The following is a 16,004-nucleotide window of genomic DNA, read 5'->3' as shown; positions in this document are numbered from 1 at the left end:
AGAAAGGAGTTACAAACATGGGAAGAGAGATGGCTAGAATAAATTCTGTCGCTTCTGCTTGGAATTGGAGATATCAGTGTGAACTTATTTTTTAATATAGTGAAGAAATACAAAAACAGGTATAAATGTGTGTGTGAGTGTATTTCCTAAACGTATATACTGAAAGGGCCTCGAAGCCCTGTTATACCTCAGCAGCAATAAGCACACCTAGAGCCCAGATGAGTAATATTCTGCTTTAGGAGCTAACACTCCTTTAAAAAATGGCAGATTCTATTCCTGAGACCAAGAAAATTCAAGATTCAAGCCTAAAGCATCTTGCTATGTGTCAGAGTTAAGGAAGCACTAAAAAAAAAAAAGAACATGTCAAAGACACAAGAACTAGCTTTAAGAGGCCCCTGCTAAAAAAAAAAATAAATAAATAAATAAATAAATAAATAAATAAAAAAAAAAAAAAAAAAAAGAGGCCCCTGCTAGCCAAATCCAGAAAATTTTAAATAAATCATAACCCATTGAGGAAAATAAGAATACCAATCTGAAGCAAATAAATAAATATGTGAACAGCAAAGTGCTAACCTACTGTTCAATGCCACCTAGTAACACTATAAGATATAACAGAGTTAGAAAAATCGCCAGTTGGCACCTTTCAGAGTATAATATGTTTTAGGTAAGATACATCACTGGCTGCTAAAGCAAAAAAGTTTGATGGAAATAGGGTATTACAAAGACTCAAAATATCTCCCCATGAAATACTAATTATCAATATACTTATTAACTGTAAGGTCAATGGCCAGCAGAGGTGGCGCAGCAGTTTAGCACCGCCTGCAGCCCGGGTGTGATCCTAGAGACCCAGGATCAAGTCCCACGTCGGCTCCCTGCATGGAGCCTGCTTCTCCCTCTGCCTGTGTCTCTGCCTCTCTCTCTCCCTCCTCTCTCTGAATAAATAAATAAAATCTTAAAAAAAAAAAAAAAAACTGTAAGGTCAAAACTGACAGATATCATCTTGACCAAGTGATAAAGTTAAACATTAGCAGCACAGGACAAATCAAAATCAAGTTCTTCCTGAAAGACACCAAAACAAAAAGAAAACACAAGAGCTGCATTTTGGTGGTACTACTGTCCAAAAATGCAAAAATGACAAGAAAATATAAGACAAACCCTAACTGAAGGACAGTCTACAAAGTAGCCTGTACACTTTAAAAATGTCAAGGTTGTGAAAAACAAGGAAAAACAAAACTGTTCCAGACTGAAGGACACTAAAGAGCCAATTATTTTTTTTTAATTTTTTTTCTTTATTTATTTATGATAGTCACACAGAGAGAGAGAGAGAGAGAGGCAGAGACACAGGCAGAGGGAGAAGCAGGCTCCATGCACCGGGAGCCCGACGTGGGATTCAATCCCGGGTCTCCAGGATCGCGCCCTGGGCCAAAGGCAGGCGCCAAACCGCTGCGCCACCCAGGGATCCCTAAAGAGCCAATTAAATGCAATGCAGGATCCTGGATTAGATACCACACGTGTAAACAACATTATCGGGGGAACTGGCAAAATCTGGATGTGTTTTATGGATTAAATGGCAATTCAATGTTAACTTCCTGATTTTGAAAGTTGTACTATGGTTATGTAGGAGAGTATTCTTCTACTTAAAAAAATGAACTCTGGAAAAAAATGAACACTGAAATATTAAATACTTAAACTCTTTAATGGATTCCTATTATTCTTCAAATTACATACAAAATTTTTGACAGAGTCTGGAATTATCTAGCCATCACTCAACTATTCAGCCTCATCTGAGAATATTCACTACACATTCTAGTCATTAGTCTATCTATGCTCACTCCTGGCTTAGGGTCTTCACCTATTTTTTTCTCTGAAAACTTTTTTTCTCTAGAAGTTTTTCTCTTTGCATGAGATTCTTTCCGTCCGCCCCTCCCCACCAGCTCACATTCAAGCTCCCTCGAATGAGTAAATCTTTGAAACAAAAAAATAAATAAATAAAAATAAAATAGATTATAGAGAAAAAGAAGGAAGAAGGACAAGGTGTTATAGGGGATGATATGAGAAAACCGGGGTCTTCGGATACCTGGGTGGCTCAGTGGTTGAGTGTCTGCCCTAGGTTCAAGGTGTGATCCTGAGCTCCCAAGATTGAGTCCCTCATCGGGCTCCTCACAGGGAGCCTGCCTCTCCCTCTGCCTCTGTCTCTCATTAATAAATAAATAAAATCAAAAAAAAAAAAAAAAAAAAAGAGACTGGGGTCTTGATTCACTATATGTGGTTACTTGTAAAAATCTAAAACATCATGAAAGCATGAAGGAGGTGATGTGATGAGGCAAGTAGATAAGTGAGATAAAAGCATTACCAGTCAATGGAAGATCAAGTGCCAAGAAGCTGGGACAGGAGTATCACTGAAAATATCCTGCCATGACAAGCAGGCCAGTAAGGTCATAGAACAAGTGCAGGAGAAAACAGTAAGAGATGGAATCAAAGTAGTAATGAGGTCTTGAGTACAACTCTAAGACTTTGGCTTCTACTATATACAGTAAGAAGAGGAACCATCACAGAGTTTGGACAAAAGAATAACATGAGCTAACCTATTTTCGCAGAGTCATCATCCATGGCTGCTGTGTGCAAAACTGATGTGCAATTGTGCAAGAGCAGAAGAGAGATCAGTCAGGAAGCTATTACTGTAATCCAGTCAAGAGATGATGGTAGCGGGGTGCCTGGGTGACTCAATTGGTTGGGCATCTGACTTCAGCCCAGATCATGACCTCAGGTTCCTAAGATCAAGCCCTGTGTCAGAGCCCCACATCAGGCTCCCTGCTCAGTGGGGCGTCTGCTTCTCCCTCTGCTCCTCCCCCCTGCTTGTACACTCTCTAGCAAATAAATAAATAAAACCTTAAAAAAAAAAAAAAAAAAAGATGATGGTAGCATGGACCAGGGTGTTCTACAGTGGTGGCAGAAGTTATAAGGGCAGGGGTGCCTAGGTAGCTCAGTGGGTATCTCTTCGTTTTGGCTCAGGTCATGATCTCATGGGTCTTGGGATCAAGCCTTGCATCAGGCTCCCTGCTCAGCACGAAGCCTGCCTAAAAGATTCCCTCCCCCTGCCCTTGCCCCTTCCCCCACTCATATGTATCTGCCCACACTCTCTCATAAATAAATAAAATCTTTAGTAAATAAGATGAAATCTTTAAAAATATATAGAAAAAAGTATAAGGGCAGTCACTCTAACTCCTGTTTTAAATTAGTTCCCCTCTCCCTTTATAATCTCTTAAGCCTCTGAACTCTGCCTTCATAGAATTTATCACAGTTTGTAATATATTTACTTGTAAAATTATGTTAAATGTCTTTTCTCTCAAAGGATTCTAAGCTCCCTAAGAGTAGAGACTGGGTCTCTTTGCTCACCATTTTATTGCAAGCCTCAAACAAATAAATCAGTAAAATGCAAAGTTTTTAAAAAGTAACTTTTTTCCTTATCTCTGAAAAGTAAAACTCAAAATTCTGTTTTGATAATGAACAGGAGCTACTAAAGAAAATGCCCAGGACAGAATAGCAAGTACCACGGGCCTGAGGCATTAGAAGGCAACGGTGTGCCTGAGGGTATGCATGGCACAGTAAGAAGGCCCATATGGCTATAGGGTGGGGATTTACAAACTTTTTCTGAGAAGGGCTATTGCAGGCTTTGCCAAGCAAAAGGCAAAACCAAGGATAATGTGTAGTTTCTTATATAACAACAAAGAAAAGTCCTGCCTGACCTATAGCTTCTTTATCTAAGTTAGGCCATCTTAGGGGGCACAGTAGGTCCAACTGTCATTAGCTGGAGCCGTTTCCAAAGGAAGAGTATCCAGTCTGGTAAAGAGGGTCCCAATACAGTCAGCTTCACTCTTGGCCCTAGTGACACCCAAATTCCAGCACACCCTTGTCTTCTCCCAGAGAGCCGTCATCTCAACTTGGGCAGCTGGCTCAGCGGCTGGAGACAAGGCAATTTGCTGAATCACCAATTCCCAGTCTGAGATTCTACATTCACTGCCAAGTGTAGGTGGCACCAAAGCAAACCCTGGGCAGCAGTGAGATGTGACCAGCGGCTAGGGAGGAAGGCGCTGGGAATAAAGGGGATCCAACAGAAGGGAACACTCCAGCAAGGTCCCCAAGGCTCACAGCCCTAGTCCACTAGAGAAGTGGCTGTGGACAATACAAAAACAGGCAGCTGGGCAGGCCTTAGTTTGCTGACTTCTGTTCTAAAGAGTAAGCAAGAAGCTACTTTCTCTGCAAATGGATCAGGAAAAAAAGAGAAAGGCAACAGAATGTCCAAAATTTTTTTTAACTACTCTATTCAAAGTTCTGGGGGTCAACTCTCAAAACTTAAGTTGTGTAGGAAAACAGTGCGTTTACAGCCTATACTTGAATGACCAGAAGTTATATGGAATCCTCAAAAATTATAAAATTTATATAAAACTTATTATAAAGTTTATATTAAAAAGTATAAAATAAAGTACTATGGGACAGCAGTCATTGGAAATCAACAATATCTGACTCACATGGAGTAAACTCCAAGAGAGACCAACTAATGCTTTTCAAAGAAAGCAGCCATTGATAACTGCAGTTACCACAGGCAAAATGCTGTTCCTACAGTAGCACTAAATACAATGAACTACTCCTTAAAAAAATTCCATCATACCACCCCTTGTAATTCAACCTTGATCTCAGGTCTCAAAATTCCAAGAGAGGGAACAAGAACAGAAGCAAAAGAATCTACCCACCTCTCTATCATTTAAATATGATTTACTAGATCAGCAGATTCTAGCTCAGGCTATACCTCTAATAAAGTAGGAAGAAAGCAAACCAGGGTCCTATACCAGAGGGGGAAGGGAAGGGGGAAGGGGGAAGGGGGAAGGGGGAAAGGGGGAAAAAGGGGGAAAGGGGCAATTGTTCACCAGTGTGCCATTGGAAAGGGGTAACCGTTTACCCCGTTTTTCCCTTTTTCCCCCCCCCCCTTTTCCTATTTTCCCTTTTCCTTTTAACTTTTCCTCCTTTCCTTTTCCCTTTTCAAAGGGAAGGAGGCAGTCCCAGTGGCTCAGTGGTTTAGCGCAGCCTTTAGCCCTGGCGTGATCCTGGAGACCCTGGATGGAGTCCCACGTTGGGCTCCCTTCATGAAGCCTGCTTCTCCCTCTGCCTGTGCCTGTGTCTCTGCCTCTCTTTCTCTGTGTCTCTCTTGAATAAATAAGTAAAAATCTTTTTTAAAAATGGAAGAAAAGAAAAGAAAAGAAAAGAAAAGAAAAGAAAAGAAAAGAAAAAAGAAAAGAAAAGAAAAGAAAAGAAAAGAAAAGAGAAGTGTTATGGGAAATAATGCTACAAAGAACCCAAACATACCTTTAATATTTTAGAAGTAATTTTTTTTATCAATTATAAAACCCTAAACTTGCTTGGGCTTGCAAGTCAGATGACCCTGAGCTTGAATCCCAACTCCACCAACTCAGAGCTGTTTAGACTATGTGTAAGTTATGAATAACCTCTCCAAACCCTTCCTAATGTGAGGTAATAGATCAGTGAATTTAAGCATGTGGAAAAAGATTATACAATACATGCTAAGTACTTAAAATAGTGTTGATGTATAGTATATGTGACATAAATGATAGCTATAGATTATTATTTTGCAACTATTCAGCAGTACCTTTATACATTCTCCAATAACTTTATAAACTTCAGTCACCTTAGAGCAAATATCCATAGCTCAATTTTTAAAAGCTCACAGGGGAAAAAAAAAAAAAACCTAGGAAATGAATTCATCCTTTTGAACATACAAAGGGCAGGTATAGAACAAATTCCCATTAGAAATTCTAGTTTTAGGGGCACCTAGGTGGCTCAGTCAGTTGAGCCTTCAACTCTTAGTTTCAGCTCAAGTCATATTCTCATGGGTGATGGGATCAAGCCCATGTTAGGCTCTCTGCTGAGAGTCTGCTTGAAAAGTCTCTCCCTCTGCCCCTCTCCTGACTTGTGTGTGTGCACAGGTTCAATCACTTGCGCGCGCTCTTGCTCTCTAAAATAAATAAATAATCTTTAAAAAAAAAAAAAAAAGGAAAGAAATTCTAGTTTTGAAGTTTAAGGGGAACATGTGAAGATTGAGAACAACCAATCCACAGTGGCCAAAGCGATACTGCAATGCATATTCACATAACCTATACAGCTCCAGTCGCCACTGACTACCGAGAGAACAAGAGAATACAAAGAGCTGGACCACGTATTAGAGTTAATAGATCCTTCTGGAACCTCATTTTCACACATCTTTCGTCACCTAATTAATCACATGAAGAATCATTAATAAAGCATTTTGCAGCACAGTAGAAAGTAACAAGTCAGGGAGTCAAGAGGTCAGGATATTTGTCTAATTCTGCCACAAAGTCAACTGTATGGCCGTAAATCTGTGTGCAGAAGATTCTCCTTTAAGGTTGCACAGAATAAAGACAGTCCTAAGAAGCTTTTTTATTTAACAAATGTTAGAAGTCAGAACACAGAAAAACTAATCAGATTCTTTTAATCTTCCTTTAAATCATGTCTATTCAGGGTAGACTGGATGGCTCATTCGGTTAAGCTTCCAACTCATAGTTTCGGCTCAGGTCACCATCTCAGGATCATGAGACTAAGCCTCTAGCTGGGCTCCACACTCAGTGAGTGCCTGTTTTAAGATTCTCTCTGTTCCCTTCTCCCTCCCCTTCTGCCCCTCTCCTAGCTCACACAAGCTTCTGTACAAGCTCAACCATGCAGACAAACTCATTCTCTCCCTCGAATTAATAAAATCTTTAAAAAAAAGAAAGAAACCATATTTATTCATCTATGGAATAAAATTACTGAGCCAAATCAAGGTCAGCCAAGTACAGATACTTTTTGAGATGAAGGGCCAACTATTACATATCTTAATTTCCTCCAAACAGTTTGAATAACAAACTTCTAGTAATGTCATTAGCACTAAAAATTATCTTAATATATTCCTCCCCAAACTAACAATCAGAATGTAAGCAACAGTTGTGAAGTAAAATGGAAAAGCAATATTTTCTTTCCTGATCTATAAAACACTAGTGCTTGAAAAAAGAATTCAGAAATTTTGAAACTAATTCCATCACCTTTACTTATCACAAATGAAAATATTACCATAACACAACAAACTAAATATTAACCCACAAGAGAATAACAAATTTAGAATTTTTACAAAACCTACATAAATGACTCTTGAGTTAAGGAAAACAAAAACTACAAACTCTTAAAAAAATGTCAATGAAGGGATCCCTGGGTGGCGCAGCGGTTTGGCACGTGCCTTTGGCCCAGGGCGCGATCCTGGAGACCCGGGATCGAATCCCACATCGGGCTCCCGGTGCATGGAGCCTGCTTCTCCCTCTGCCTATGTCTCTGCCTCTGTGTGTGTGTGTGTGTGTGTGTGTGTGTGTGTGTGTGTGACTATCATAAATAAATAAAAATTTTTTTAAAAAATGTCAATGAAAATACTAATATCAAAACCTATGGATGTAACCAAAAGACTGAGAAAAAGCATATAGTCCTTAAAAAAAAGGTATTAGAAAAACAAAAGATGAAAAGATAATCATTCAATACAAAAAGGGGAAAAAGAAAAATGAGTAACAAACGCAGAAAACAAACCAAAAAAACATACACTAGGTTAAGGTTTGTATTTATTTATTTGAGAGAGAGGGAGGAAAGACAAGCCAGGGAAGGGGCAGAGGGACAAGCAGGGTCCCCATGGAGCAGGGAGCCGGGCTCTAGGCTCTATCCCAGGACCCTGAGATCATGACCTAAATCGAAGTCAGACAGTTAACCAACTGAGCCACCCAGATGCCCCTCGATTTGTTTTGTTTTTTGTTTTGTTTTGTTTAAAAAAAAAAAAAGACAGGGCCCAAGCCCTTAGCAAATTTGACCAATGGGGAAAATCACATGTAACACATGCACATTAGGAATAAGAAAAAATTACAACTACTGATTATAAAAATAAAACATTTCGCAAGCATTTCTGTATGACAAACAACATCATAAAAACAATTAAGAAGCAAGACTTAAATATGGATATTTACAATACACATGACGGGAAAAGGATAAACAACCAGAGGGCAGCCTGGTGGCCCAGTGGTTTAGCGCCACCTTCAGCTCAGGGCGTGATCCTGGAGACCAAGGATAGAGTCCCACGTCAGGCTCCCTGCATGGAGCCTGCTTCTCCCTCTGCCTGTGTCTCTGCCTCTCTCTCTCTCTCTCTCTCTCTCTCTCTCTCTCTCTGTGTCTCTCATGAATAAGTAAAATCTTAAAAAAAAAAAAAAAAAAAGAATAAATAACCAGAAAATGTAAAAGCTCCTAAAAATCAGTAAGGAAAGAAAAACAAGCAACCCAGAAAATGCACAAAGAAAAAGAACAGACCATTCGCATTAAAAGAAACTAAGTGACCAGTAAATATAAGATGTTCTACCTCAGAGAAATCTGGGCAATGTAGCGAAAACAAGATACCATCTCTCACCCATCATTTCACAAAAAGCAATAATTTAAATTATTAACTAGCAAGTATCAGCAAAAATGTGGAGGAATAAAAAATTCACATATTCCTGCTGATGGGAATGCAAGTTGATAAAACCACTGCGGAGAGCCTGTTAACTGTCTTCCAGTTAACCGGAGATCTGAATAAACATCCTTCTCTGTTTCCTCCCAAAACTCCATTTAAAAAAGGAATAAAATATTTTAAAAATGTAAATGCACGAGGAGAGACAATGGGATACAGCACAATAGTATACAAGAGGTTTCAGGAAATTTTCTAAAAGGTGAGAAGTGGATGAATGAAGCAGAGAGAGAGAAAGCAGAAAATCTGACTGCCTAGAGGGGAGGGAGCTAACAAAATATAAACCAAATCATGCCAGAGGAGCCAGAAATTAAGAAACATGAGATACTCAAGGAAAGAATCTAGCATGAGTCTGAGAAGAGAAGGTATGCCTGAAAATCTTTGAAAGACACCTTTAGTCTCCCAGCTCCACTCCTCTGAGGAAAATGTTAGGGATATCTAGCACAGCTAAGGTGGGAAGAAGCAGACCAAGAGGCTATGGTTGGAGTGCTAACTGCCTGCATCATTCTCTCTCCTCCCTCACTAATAGAACCCCAGATTTCAGGTGGGTATATGACTGCCCTTAATAAAAATTCCTTTTTCTATCCTTCTAGGAGATGTGGACATATATGAACAGCCAATAACATATGAGTGGGGTGTTGGAGGCAGTTTCCAGGAAATATTCCAGAAACTGAGCCTTCTGCCTCCTTTCTCCCTTCTTCTTTCCTACTTTCTGAAACTTGGGTATGACTACTATCTGGGCCTTGAAAACGACTCTTGGTTTACAGAACAGATAGCTGGAAGACACTCAAGCCTGATGAACTTCACAGAACCACTATACCATCCCGACAACCAGAATTACCTCCAGCTTTCTACACAAGAATACAATCGTTATTTAACTCACTGATAATTTAAGATCTCGTACTTGCAGCTAAATCCAACCCTAATACAAGTATCACACTAAACTAGGTGGTATAAGACTGCATATATGATTGCTAAAATCCCCAACCTCCATTCCCCTGGATCAAATTTCAGAAAGCTGACAACCAGGCTTTTTCATAGAAGACTGGAAGCTTTCTCTAAAAAAAAACCTAACTGCCACAAAAGACACAGGCACTGATATCTGAACTTTCCTTCCCAAAAAAAAAAAACAACAGCATGGTTTCCCTCTGATCACCCTAAAGTTTACCAAGGCTCTTCTATCAATTTTTAGTTAAATAAACTTTGTAAAAGATAATGTCCATTCTCAATATCATACTTACAAGTACAAATGGATATTCTAGGAAATTTTAATAGATCTCTATGAGTTAGTAATAATAAAAAGACAAGTCCATCACAGGACCTCTATATTGTGCTGGGTACCAGGACTTATCAAGCTAGCTTCTATTCTTCAGAAATTAGCTCCAACCTTCTGATTCAAAAATTTTATTAAAAGTTCATTAAATTAGGAGCACCTAGGTGGTTCAGTCAATTAGGCATCCAACTCTTGATTTCAGCTCAGGTCATGATCTCAGGGTCATGGGATGAGCACTGCTCTGGGCTCCATGCTCAGCTGGCTCAACAGGAAGTCTGCTAACATTTTCTTCCTGTCCCTATCCCTCTGCCCTTTTACCAGCTTGCATGCACATGTGCTCTAATAAATAAATAAATTATTTTTTAAAAAAATAAAATAAAAAATTCACCAAGTTCAAAAAATGTAAATTAACATTCAGTTTACACAATTGCCGAAACATAATTATTAATTATTGAAGATTCAAAAAATTAAAAAAATAAAAATAAAAATAAAGTTAGAGATTCCAGAGACACCTGGCTGCCAAGTATGCAACTCCTGATCTCAGGGTCATGAGTTTGAACTCCACGCTGGGTGTGGAGCCTACTTTAAAAAAAAAATCAAATTCTGAAAACACCTGGGTGGCTCAGCGGTTGAGTGTCTGCCTTCAGGCCTAGGGCGTGATCCTGGAGCCCACATCGGGCTCCCTACATGGAGCCGCCTTCTCTCTCTGCCTATGTCTCTGCCTCTCTGTGTCTATGAATAAACAAATAAAATTTTAAAAAAATAAAATAAAATAAAATGTGAGGGTGCCTAGGGTTATTGGGTTAAGCATCTGCCTTCAGCTCAGGTCATGATCCCAGGGTCCTGGAATCAAGTCCTGCATCAGGGTCCCTGCTCCTCGAGGAGTCTGCTTCCCTCTCTCTCTCTACCCCTCCCCCCTTGCTCATGCTCTCTCAAGGTTTCATTCTCTCTCTCTCAAATTAATTAATAAAATTTTTTAAAAATAAAAACAAAATTTCAAAAAATAAAGATATTCTTCTTGCGTGACTGTCTCACAACTGTTTCATTTTTATAGCATACATGCTCAAGGAAATTTTATACACACTTTCGTGTTAAAATTTAACAGAATGTAGCCTATCTATTAGCTTATCCTAACACACTAGAAGGGCAAGAAATGAAAAAAATACATAGTTGTTAAATGAATGGGCTAGAAAAGGATAATACAGAGGTGACTGATGACACATGGTTAGTTTCAAAGACACTATCTCCACAACAGCCCTAGTACCTAGGAATAGTTCTCACATTTATGCCTGAGAAAAGAATAAGGACTGAACAAATGAGTGACGATTTTAAGGTTCACAGCAAAATCCTATTGAAACCGCCATCCCCTCTTTTCTTTTAGCCTTAAAATTGTGCACCAATTGTCTCTGAAAACTCCAAGCTCCTTAAGAGTTAGGGCCAAATTTAATCTACTTAACAAGACTGTTATCACAATGTCATAGCGCCGTCATGCTTTTTAATACTAGTGGTAGAAAACTCTCATTGAATATTATTTTGTCTACATAAAAATCACTTTGGAGATTTTCTTAAAGTATGTTAGTTCTAAAAAATGGCTAAGAATTCCTAGGTTACCTTAACAAAGTGTTCAAACGAAGTACCAAACTAATGATCTTTGCAACCAACAGTCACATCTTTAAAAATGACACCAAAGGGTCACAATCTCTCTGAGCAGTCTAGTCAATATACTCCTTTTGGGGAACCAGCCCTTTCCCAATCCACATCAATACCGCTCTGATCCATGTGGGATGGAAAAATTAAACCAGCAACGTGACTCAGGCAAGAGCAATTAAATTAGCCTATTTCCCCTATTTCCCATTATCATAAATGGGCACAAGCCAATCCAATCAGAGACCTCCCACGGACTTTTTTTTTTTTTTTTAAGATTTTATTTATTCATTCATGAAAGACAGAGAAAGGCAGAGACATAGAAGCAGGCTCCATGCAGCGAGCCCGATGCGGGACTGGATCCCAGGACCCCGCGATCACGACCTGAACCCAAGGCAGATACTCAACCGCTGAGCCACCCAGGCGTCCCCTCCCATGGACTTTTGCCAGAGATGAGAAAAGCACTGTCCTATTTAAGATCCTGAGTATTCCAGACCACGGTAATTATAGTAGAGCTGCGAGGGGGCATGTCTCCAAAACAGGGACAAAGCTCACCTATACTGAGGGAATCATCAGGGATGCAAGATGATCTCCAGTGATGTTTAAAGCTAAAGAAGCAATATTCCTAGACTTTTCAGACACGAGAACAAACTAACAAACAAACTTGGGCTTCTCTTTGCATCCTAATACAGCTGTTTCCCTGTGAAACAAGCAGAACATGTTCCACATAGGAAATGAGACACACTACCAAGTAGGCAAAAGGAAGTTTTTTACAAAAAAAAGTACTAGAAGAATGTCGTCGTCCTATCCTAAAAGTACCACAAACGGAACCCTCGTAAAATACAGCAGGAGTTCGTAGGCGTCCGTTTTTGTTAAGGTAACAAATCCACTCCAGGTGCATACCTGCTTGTGAACAAACGGATTTTAAACAACCGATCTTGAACACTCTGTCACTGAAGCTTAATTTCAAATAATTGTAGCTCCTAACCTTTGTGATTTTCCGTCATTCGATCATGATGAATCTAAGAAGACCGCTCATCTCAAATTAAATGTAGTAAGTACTAGACGTTCGTTCCAGGGCCCCAAACCCCACTCCTTCAAGCAACGAGTATTATTACGAAAGCTCAACCTGGCCAAGAAAGTTTTCGCGGTGATGCAAAAATGGGGGTAGGGTGGAGTCCCGAAGACCCCAAAAAGTGAGAATTCCTTCGAGGAAGATGTGGCCAGAGGGTGCAGTCGGGGCCGACCGTGCGACCCGGGTGGACGGTGGCCGAGCCCCAGCCGACCGGGGGCTGCGGCGCTGCGGCGTGCGGGGCCGGTAGGGGAGCGGCCCGGGGAGCCGCGGAGCGGGAAGAGGGGAGCAGGGCCCGCCGGCCGCTCCCGCCCACCGGGAAGGAATGCGGGCCACACCTACGCCGGCCGGGGCGGGGCGGGGCGGCGCGGGGCGGCTCCGGCTCCGGCTCCGGCCGCGGGGGCGAGGGAGGCCCCGGAAAGGCGCAGGAAGCCGCGGGGCAGCCGGGCCGGACCACCTTCCCGCCGCCGGCCCGAGGCCCACCCACCTCAGGAGCGTCTCGAGCGCGCCCTCGTGCTTGTCCAGCGGGCGTCCGAGCGCGGCCCGGCGCAGCTTGCTGAGCTCCTCCGCCGCGCGGCAGTACTGGGCCTGCTCCTCGCCGCCGCTCGGGTACGTCTGCTGGATGAACTTCACCAGCGGCTTGGCCAGGTCCACCTCCGAAGTCTTCTTCAGCTGTACCGAGATGAACGTCGCCATGGCGAGCACCTCGGCCGCTGTTCGGGCCGCAGAGACCGCGGGGCGGTGACGAGGGGCGGGCGGGCGGACCAACTAGCCGACGGACGGGATCTCCGCCGGGGCTTTGGGTCCGGCCACTTCCGGGAGCCCCCACGCAGGCGCAGTCGGCGCGCCGCCGGGGTCACGTGAGCAGCCGGCGCGGCAGCGTCGTCGGGGCCCGCCCGGCGTGGGCCGCGCGGCGAGGAGCCGGCTCTTCCCGCAGGTGCTGTTCGGGTTCCCAGCTCAGCGCTGCGGCGGCCGGCCGAGCGCTTTCGCGTGCAAGTCCCTGTTCCTCCCCTCGCACAGCTCTGAAGTAGGTGCTGCCGCCTTGCAGTCTCGGCTACTGTGACCTATGGCAGTTCACTGAAGGGACTGCTAAGCACAGAGCCTGAGGGCGCCGCGAGCCGGCTGAGCCATCCTGCCACTGTGCAGCTCACGGTCAGGTCAGGGCGCAGGTGCGAAGGTGGACAAGGCACGGCGCGCAGCACAGGGTGTTGGGATGTGCGATAGTAAGGTCCCGTGGGAGAACCTGGCTTAAACAAGATGATTAGAGAAGGCGTCTCGGGGAAGGTTAACGTACGACCTGCGGTGTGACAGGTGCTTGGCATTACAAGGGAAGAGTGGCGAGGGAGAGCCTCCCAGATCAAGTGAGCGCAAGCGCAAGCGCCCCAGGACGCAAGCACCGCCCTTGTTCTGGGAGTTGAAGCAAACTGTGGCAAAACTGTAAAGACCCTATGGGGAGTGGAATGAAATAAAATCGGGGGGGGGGGGGGGTAAGCAGGCATCCATCAATCACAGCTTTAGAGGCCTACTTAAAGAATTTGTATTATAGAATAAATGCAAAGGAAGCGATAAACGGAATTTAAGCAATACTGGCATGATAGAATTTTTTTTTAATTTTTATTTATTTATGATAGTCACAGAGAGAGAGAGGCAGAGACACAGGCAGAGGGAGAAGCAGGCTCCCTGCAGGGAGCCCGACGTGGGATTCAATCCCGGGTCTCCAGGATCGCGCCCTGGGCCAAAGGCAGGCGCCAAACCGCTGCGCCACCCAGGGATCCCGGCATGATAGAATTTATATTTTTTTATCAAAGATATTTTTATTTATTTGAGAGAGACAATTCATAAGCGAAAGAGAACAGGAGCAGGGGGAGAGGGGGAGGGAAAGGGAAAGGAAGAAGCAGGCTCCCAGCTGAGCAGGGAGCCCGGCACAGGGCTCGGTCCAGGGACCCTGAGGTCATGACCTGATCCCAAAGCAGATGCTTAACCCACTGAGCCACCCAGGGGCCCCTAGAATTTACATTTTTAAAAAGCCACCCTGTGTATCAACCTGATATTGTACCTCTTGATGGGATGTAGTATGAAGTACATAATAAATATCATCTATGATATATTCCAAGCAAAAATGTTTAACTTGAGTCACAGAATAGTATATGTTACAGTATCTCACTTTGATTACAAATACAAAATATGTGTATCTGTACTACAAAAAAAAATCTAGAATTATACTGTAAGGTGTTAGCAGTTGTAATCTTTGGAAGTAGAAATATATTTTTTTATTTTCTTATTTTTACCTTTTTTTGTAATAGTTGAATTTTGCTACATTTTTTAATGTTTTTATTGAAGCGTAGCTTACCCACCATGTTACATTAGTTTCAGGTGTACAACATAGTGATTTACAAGTCTGCAAATTATACTCTGCTCACCACAAGTGTAGCTACCATATGTCACCGTACAATCCTATTACAATACCATTGACTATATTCCCTGTGCTGTACCTTTTGTCTCCATGACTTATCCATTCCGTAACTGGAAACCTCTCCCACTTCACTTCACCCATTTTGCCCATCCCCTGACAGCCATCAGCTCTACTTATGGGTTTTGCCTATCTTTTTTGTGTAAGTTTTTTACAGCACAAATGCTACTTTTGTTATAAAAGTTTATTTCACCAAATTTTGTGGGTTTTTTATTAATAAAAAATTCTAAGTTAAAATAGCCACTTTGGCTGCTAAGTAGAGAATGTATTAAAGAAAGGCAAAGTGGAAATAAGGAGGCAAGTCATGAGATCATGCCAGAAATCCAGGCAAGAGGTCAAGAAAGCTAACATTAGCAGGAGTGAGCTAAATTTATGTGTTTTTTGAGTTACAAATTGAAGAATTTACTGATAATCAGGATAGGAAGGTGAAGAGAATAGAGTGACCACGGATGGCTCCTGGCTTCAGTGCCTGAATTTCTGAGTGGTCAGTAGAATCATTTACTAATACAAGGAAAACTGATCATCCACTGATGGGGGCAGGCGATGGGGAGTGTTTGGACCTAGCCATTCAGATGGAGTCAATAAATTCACAATTGGGCTTATGAAATTAGAGCTTCAGAGAGAGGTCCTGTTTTGGAATCAGCAGTCAGCCTACAAATTATTTTTAAATCCCTGGGACTATAAAGGAACACAGAGAGATAGAAATAGGTCAGAAGCTATCAATTAGGATAGATAGGATCAGAGTAGGTATATTATTAAGGCAGAATATGATGGAGTATCTTATAGGTTGGTTGACAAAAATGATCCACTGGAGAGAGAATGAAGAATCAGAAGAGCCTAAGGCGCAAAGCACATGAAAGGAGGAGAAGAAAGGGTAACCATAACTGGGAGGGTAGGAGAGAGGGATTAACTGTCAGAAAGATGTGGGATAAATCATTTGTTGAGGCAG

General features: G+C 42.1%; 1 protein-coding gene across 2 annotated transcripts in view; it reads right to left on the bottom strand.

Annotated features, from left to right (window-relative positions):
• The window catches only part of PDCD6IP (programmed cell death 6 interacting protein), an 86,936-nt gene extending 73,569 nt beyond the window's left edge, over positions 1-13,367 (bottom strand). For both annotated transcript variants that reach the window (XM_038570338.1, XM_038570339.1), the window contains exon 1: positions 13,073-13,367. In XM_038570338.1, coding sequence (XP_038426266.1) covers positions 13,073-13,281 — 209 coding nt within the window. In that variant the 5' untranslated portion in view covers positions 13,282-13,367. The remainder of the gene's footprint in view (positions 1-13,072) is intronic.
• Positions 13,368-16,004: the final 2,637 nt, after the last annotated feature.

The sequence above is a fragment of the Canis lupus genome, chromosome 23 (genome assembly GCF_011100685.1).
Source record: "Canis lupus familiaris isolate Mischka breed German Shepherd chromosome 23, alternate assembly UU_Cfam_GSD_1.0, whole genome shotgun sequence".
NCBI classification, from domain to species: Eukaryota; Metazoa; Chordata; class Mammalia; order Carnivora; family Canidae; genus Canis; species Canis lupus.
This window is presented reverse-complemented; position numbering and strand designations above follow the sequence as displayed.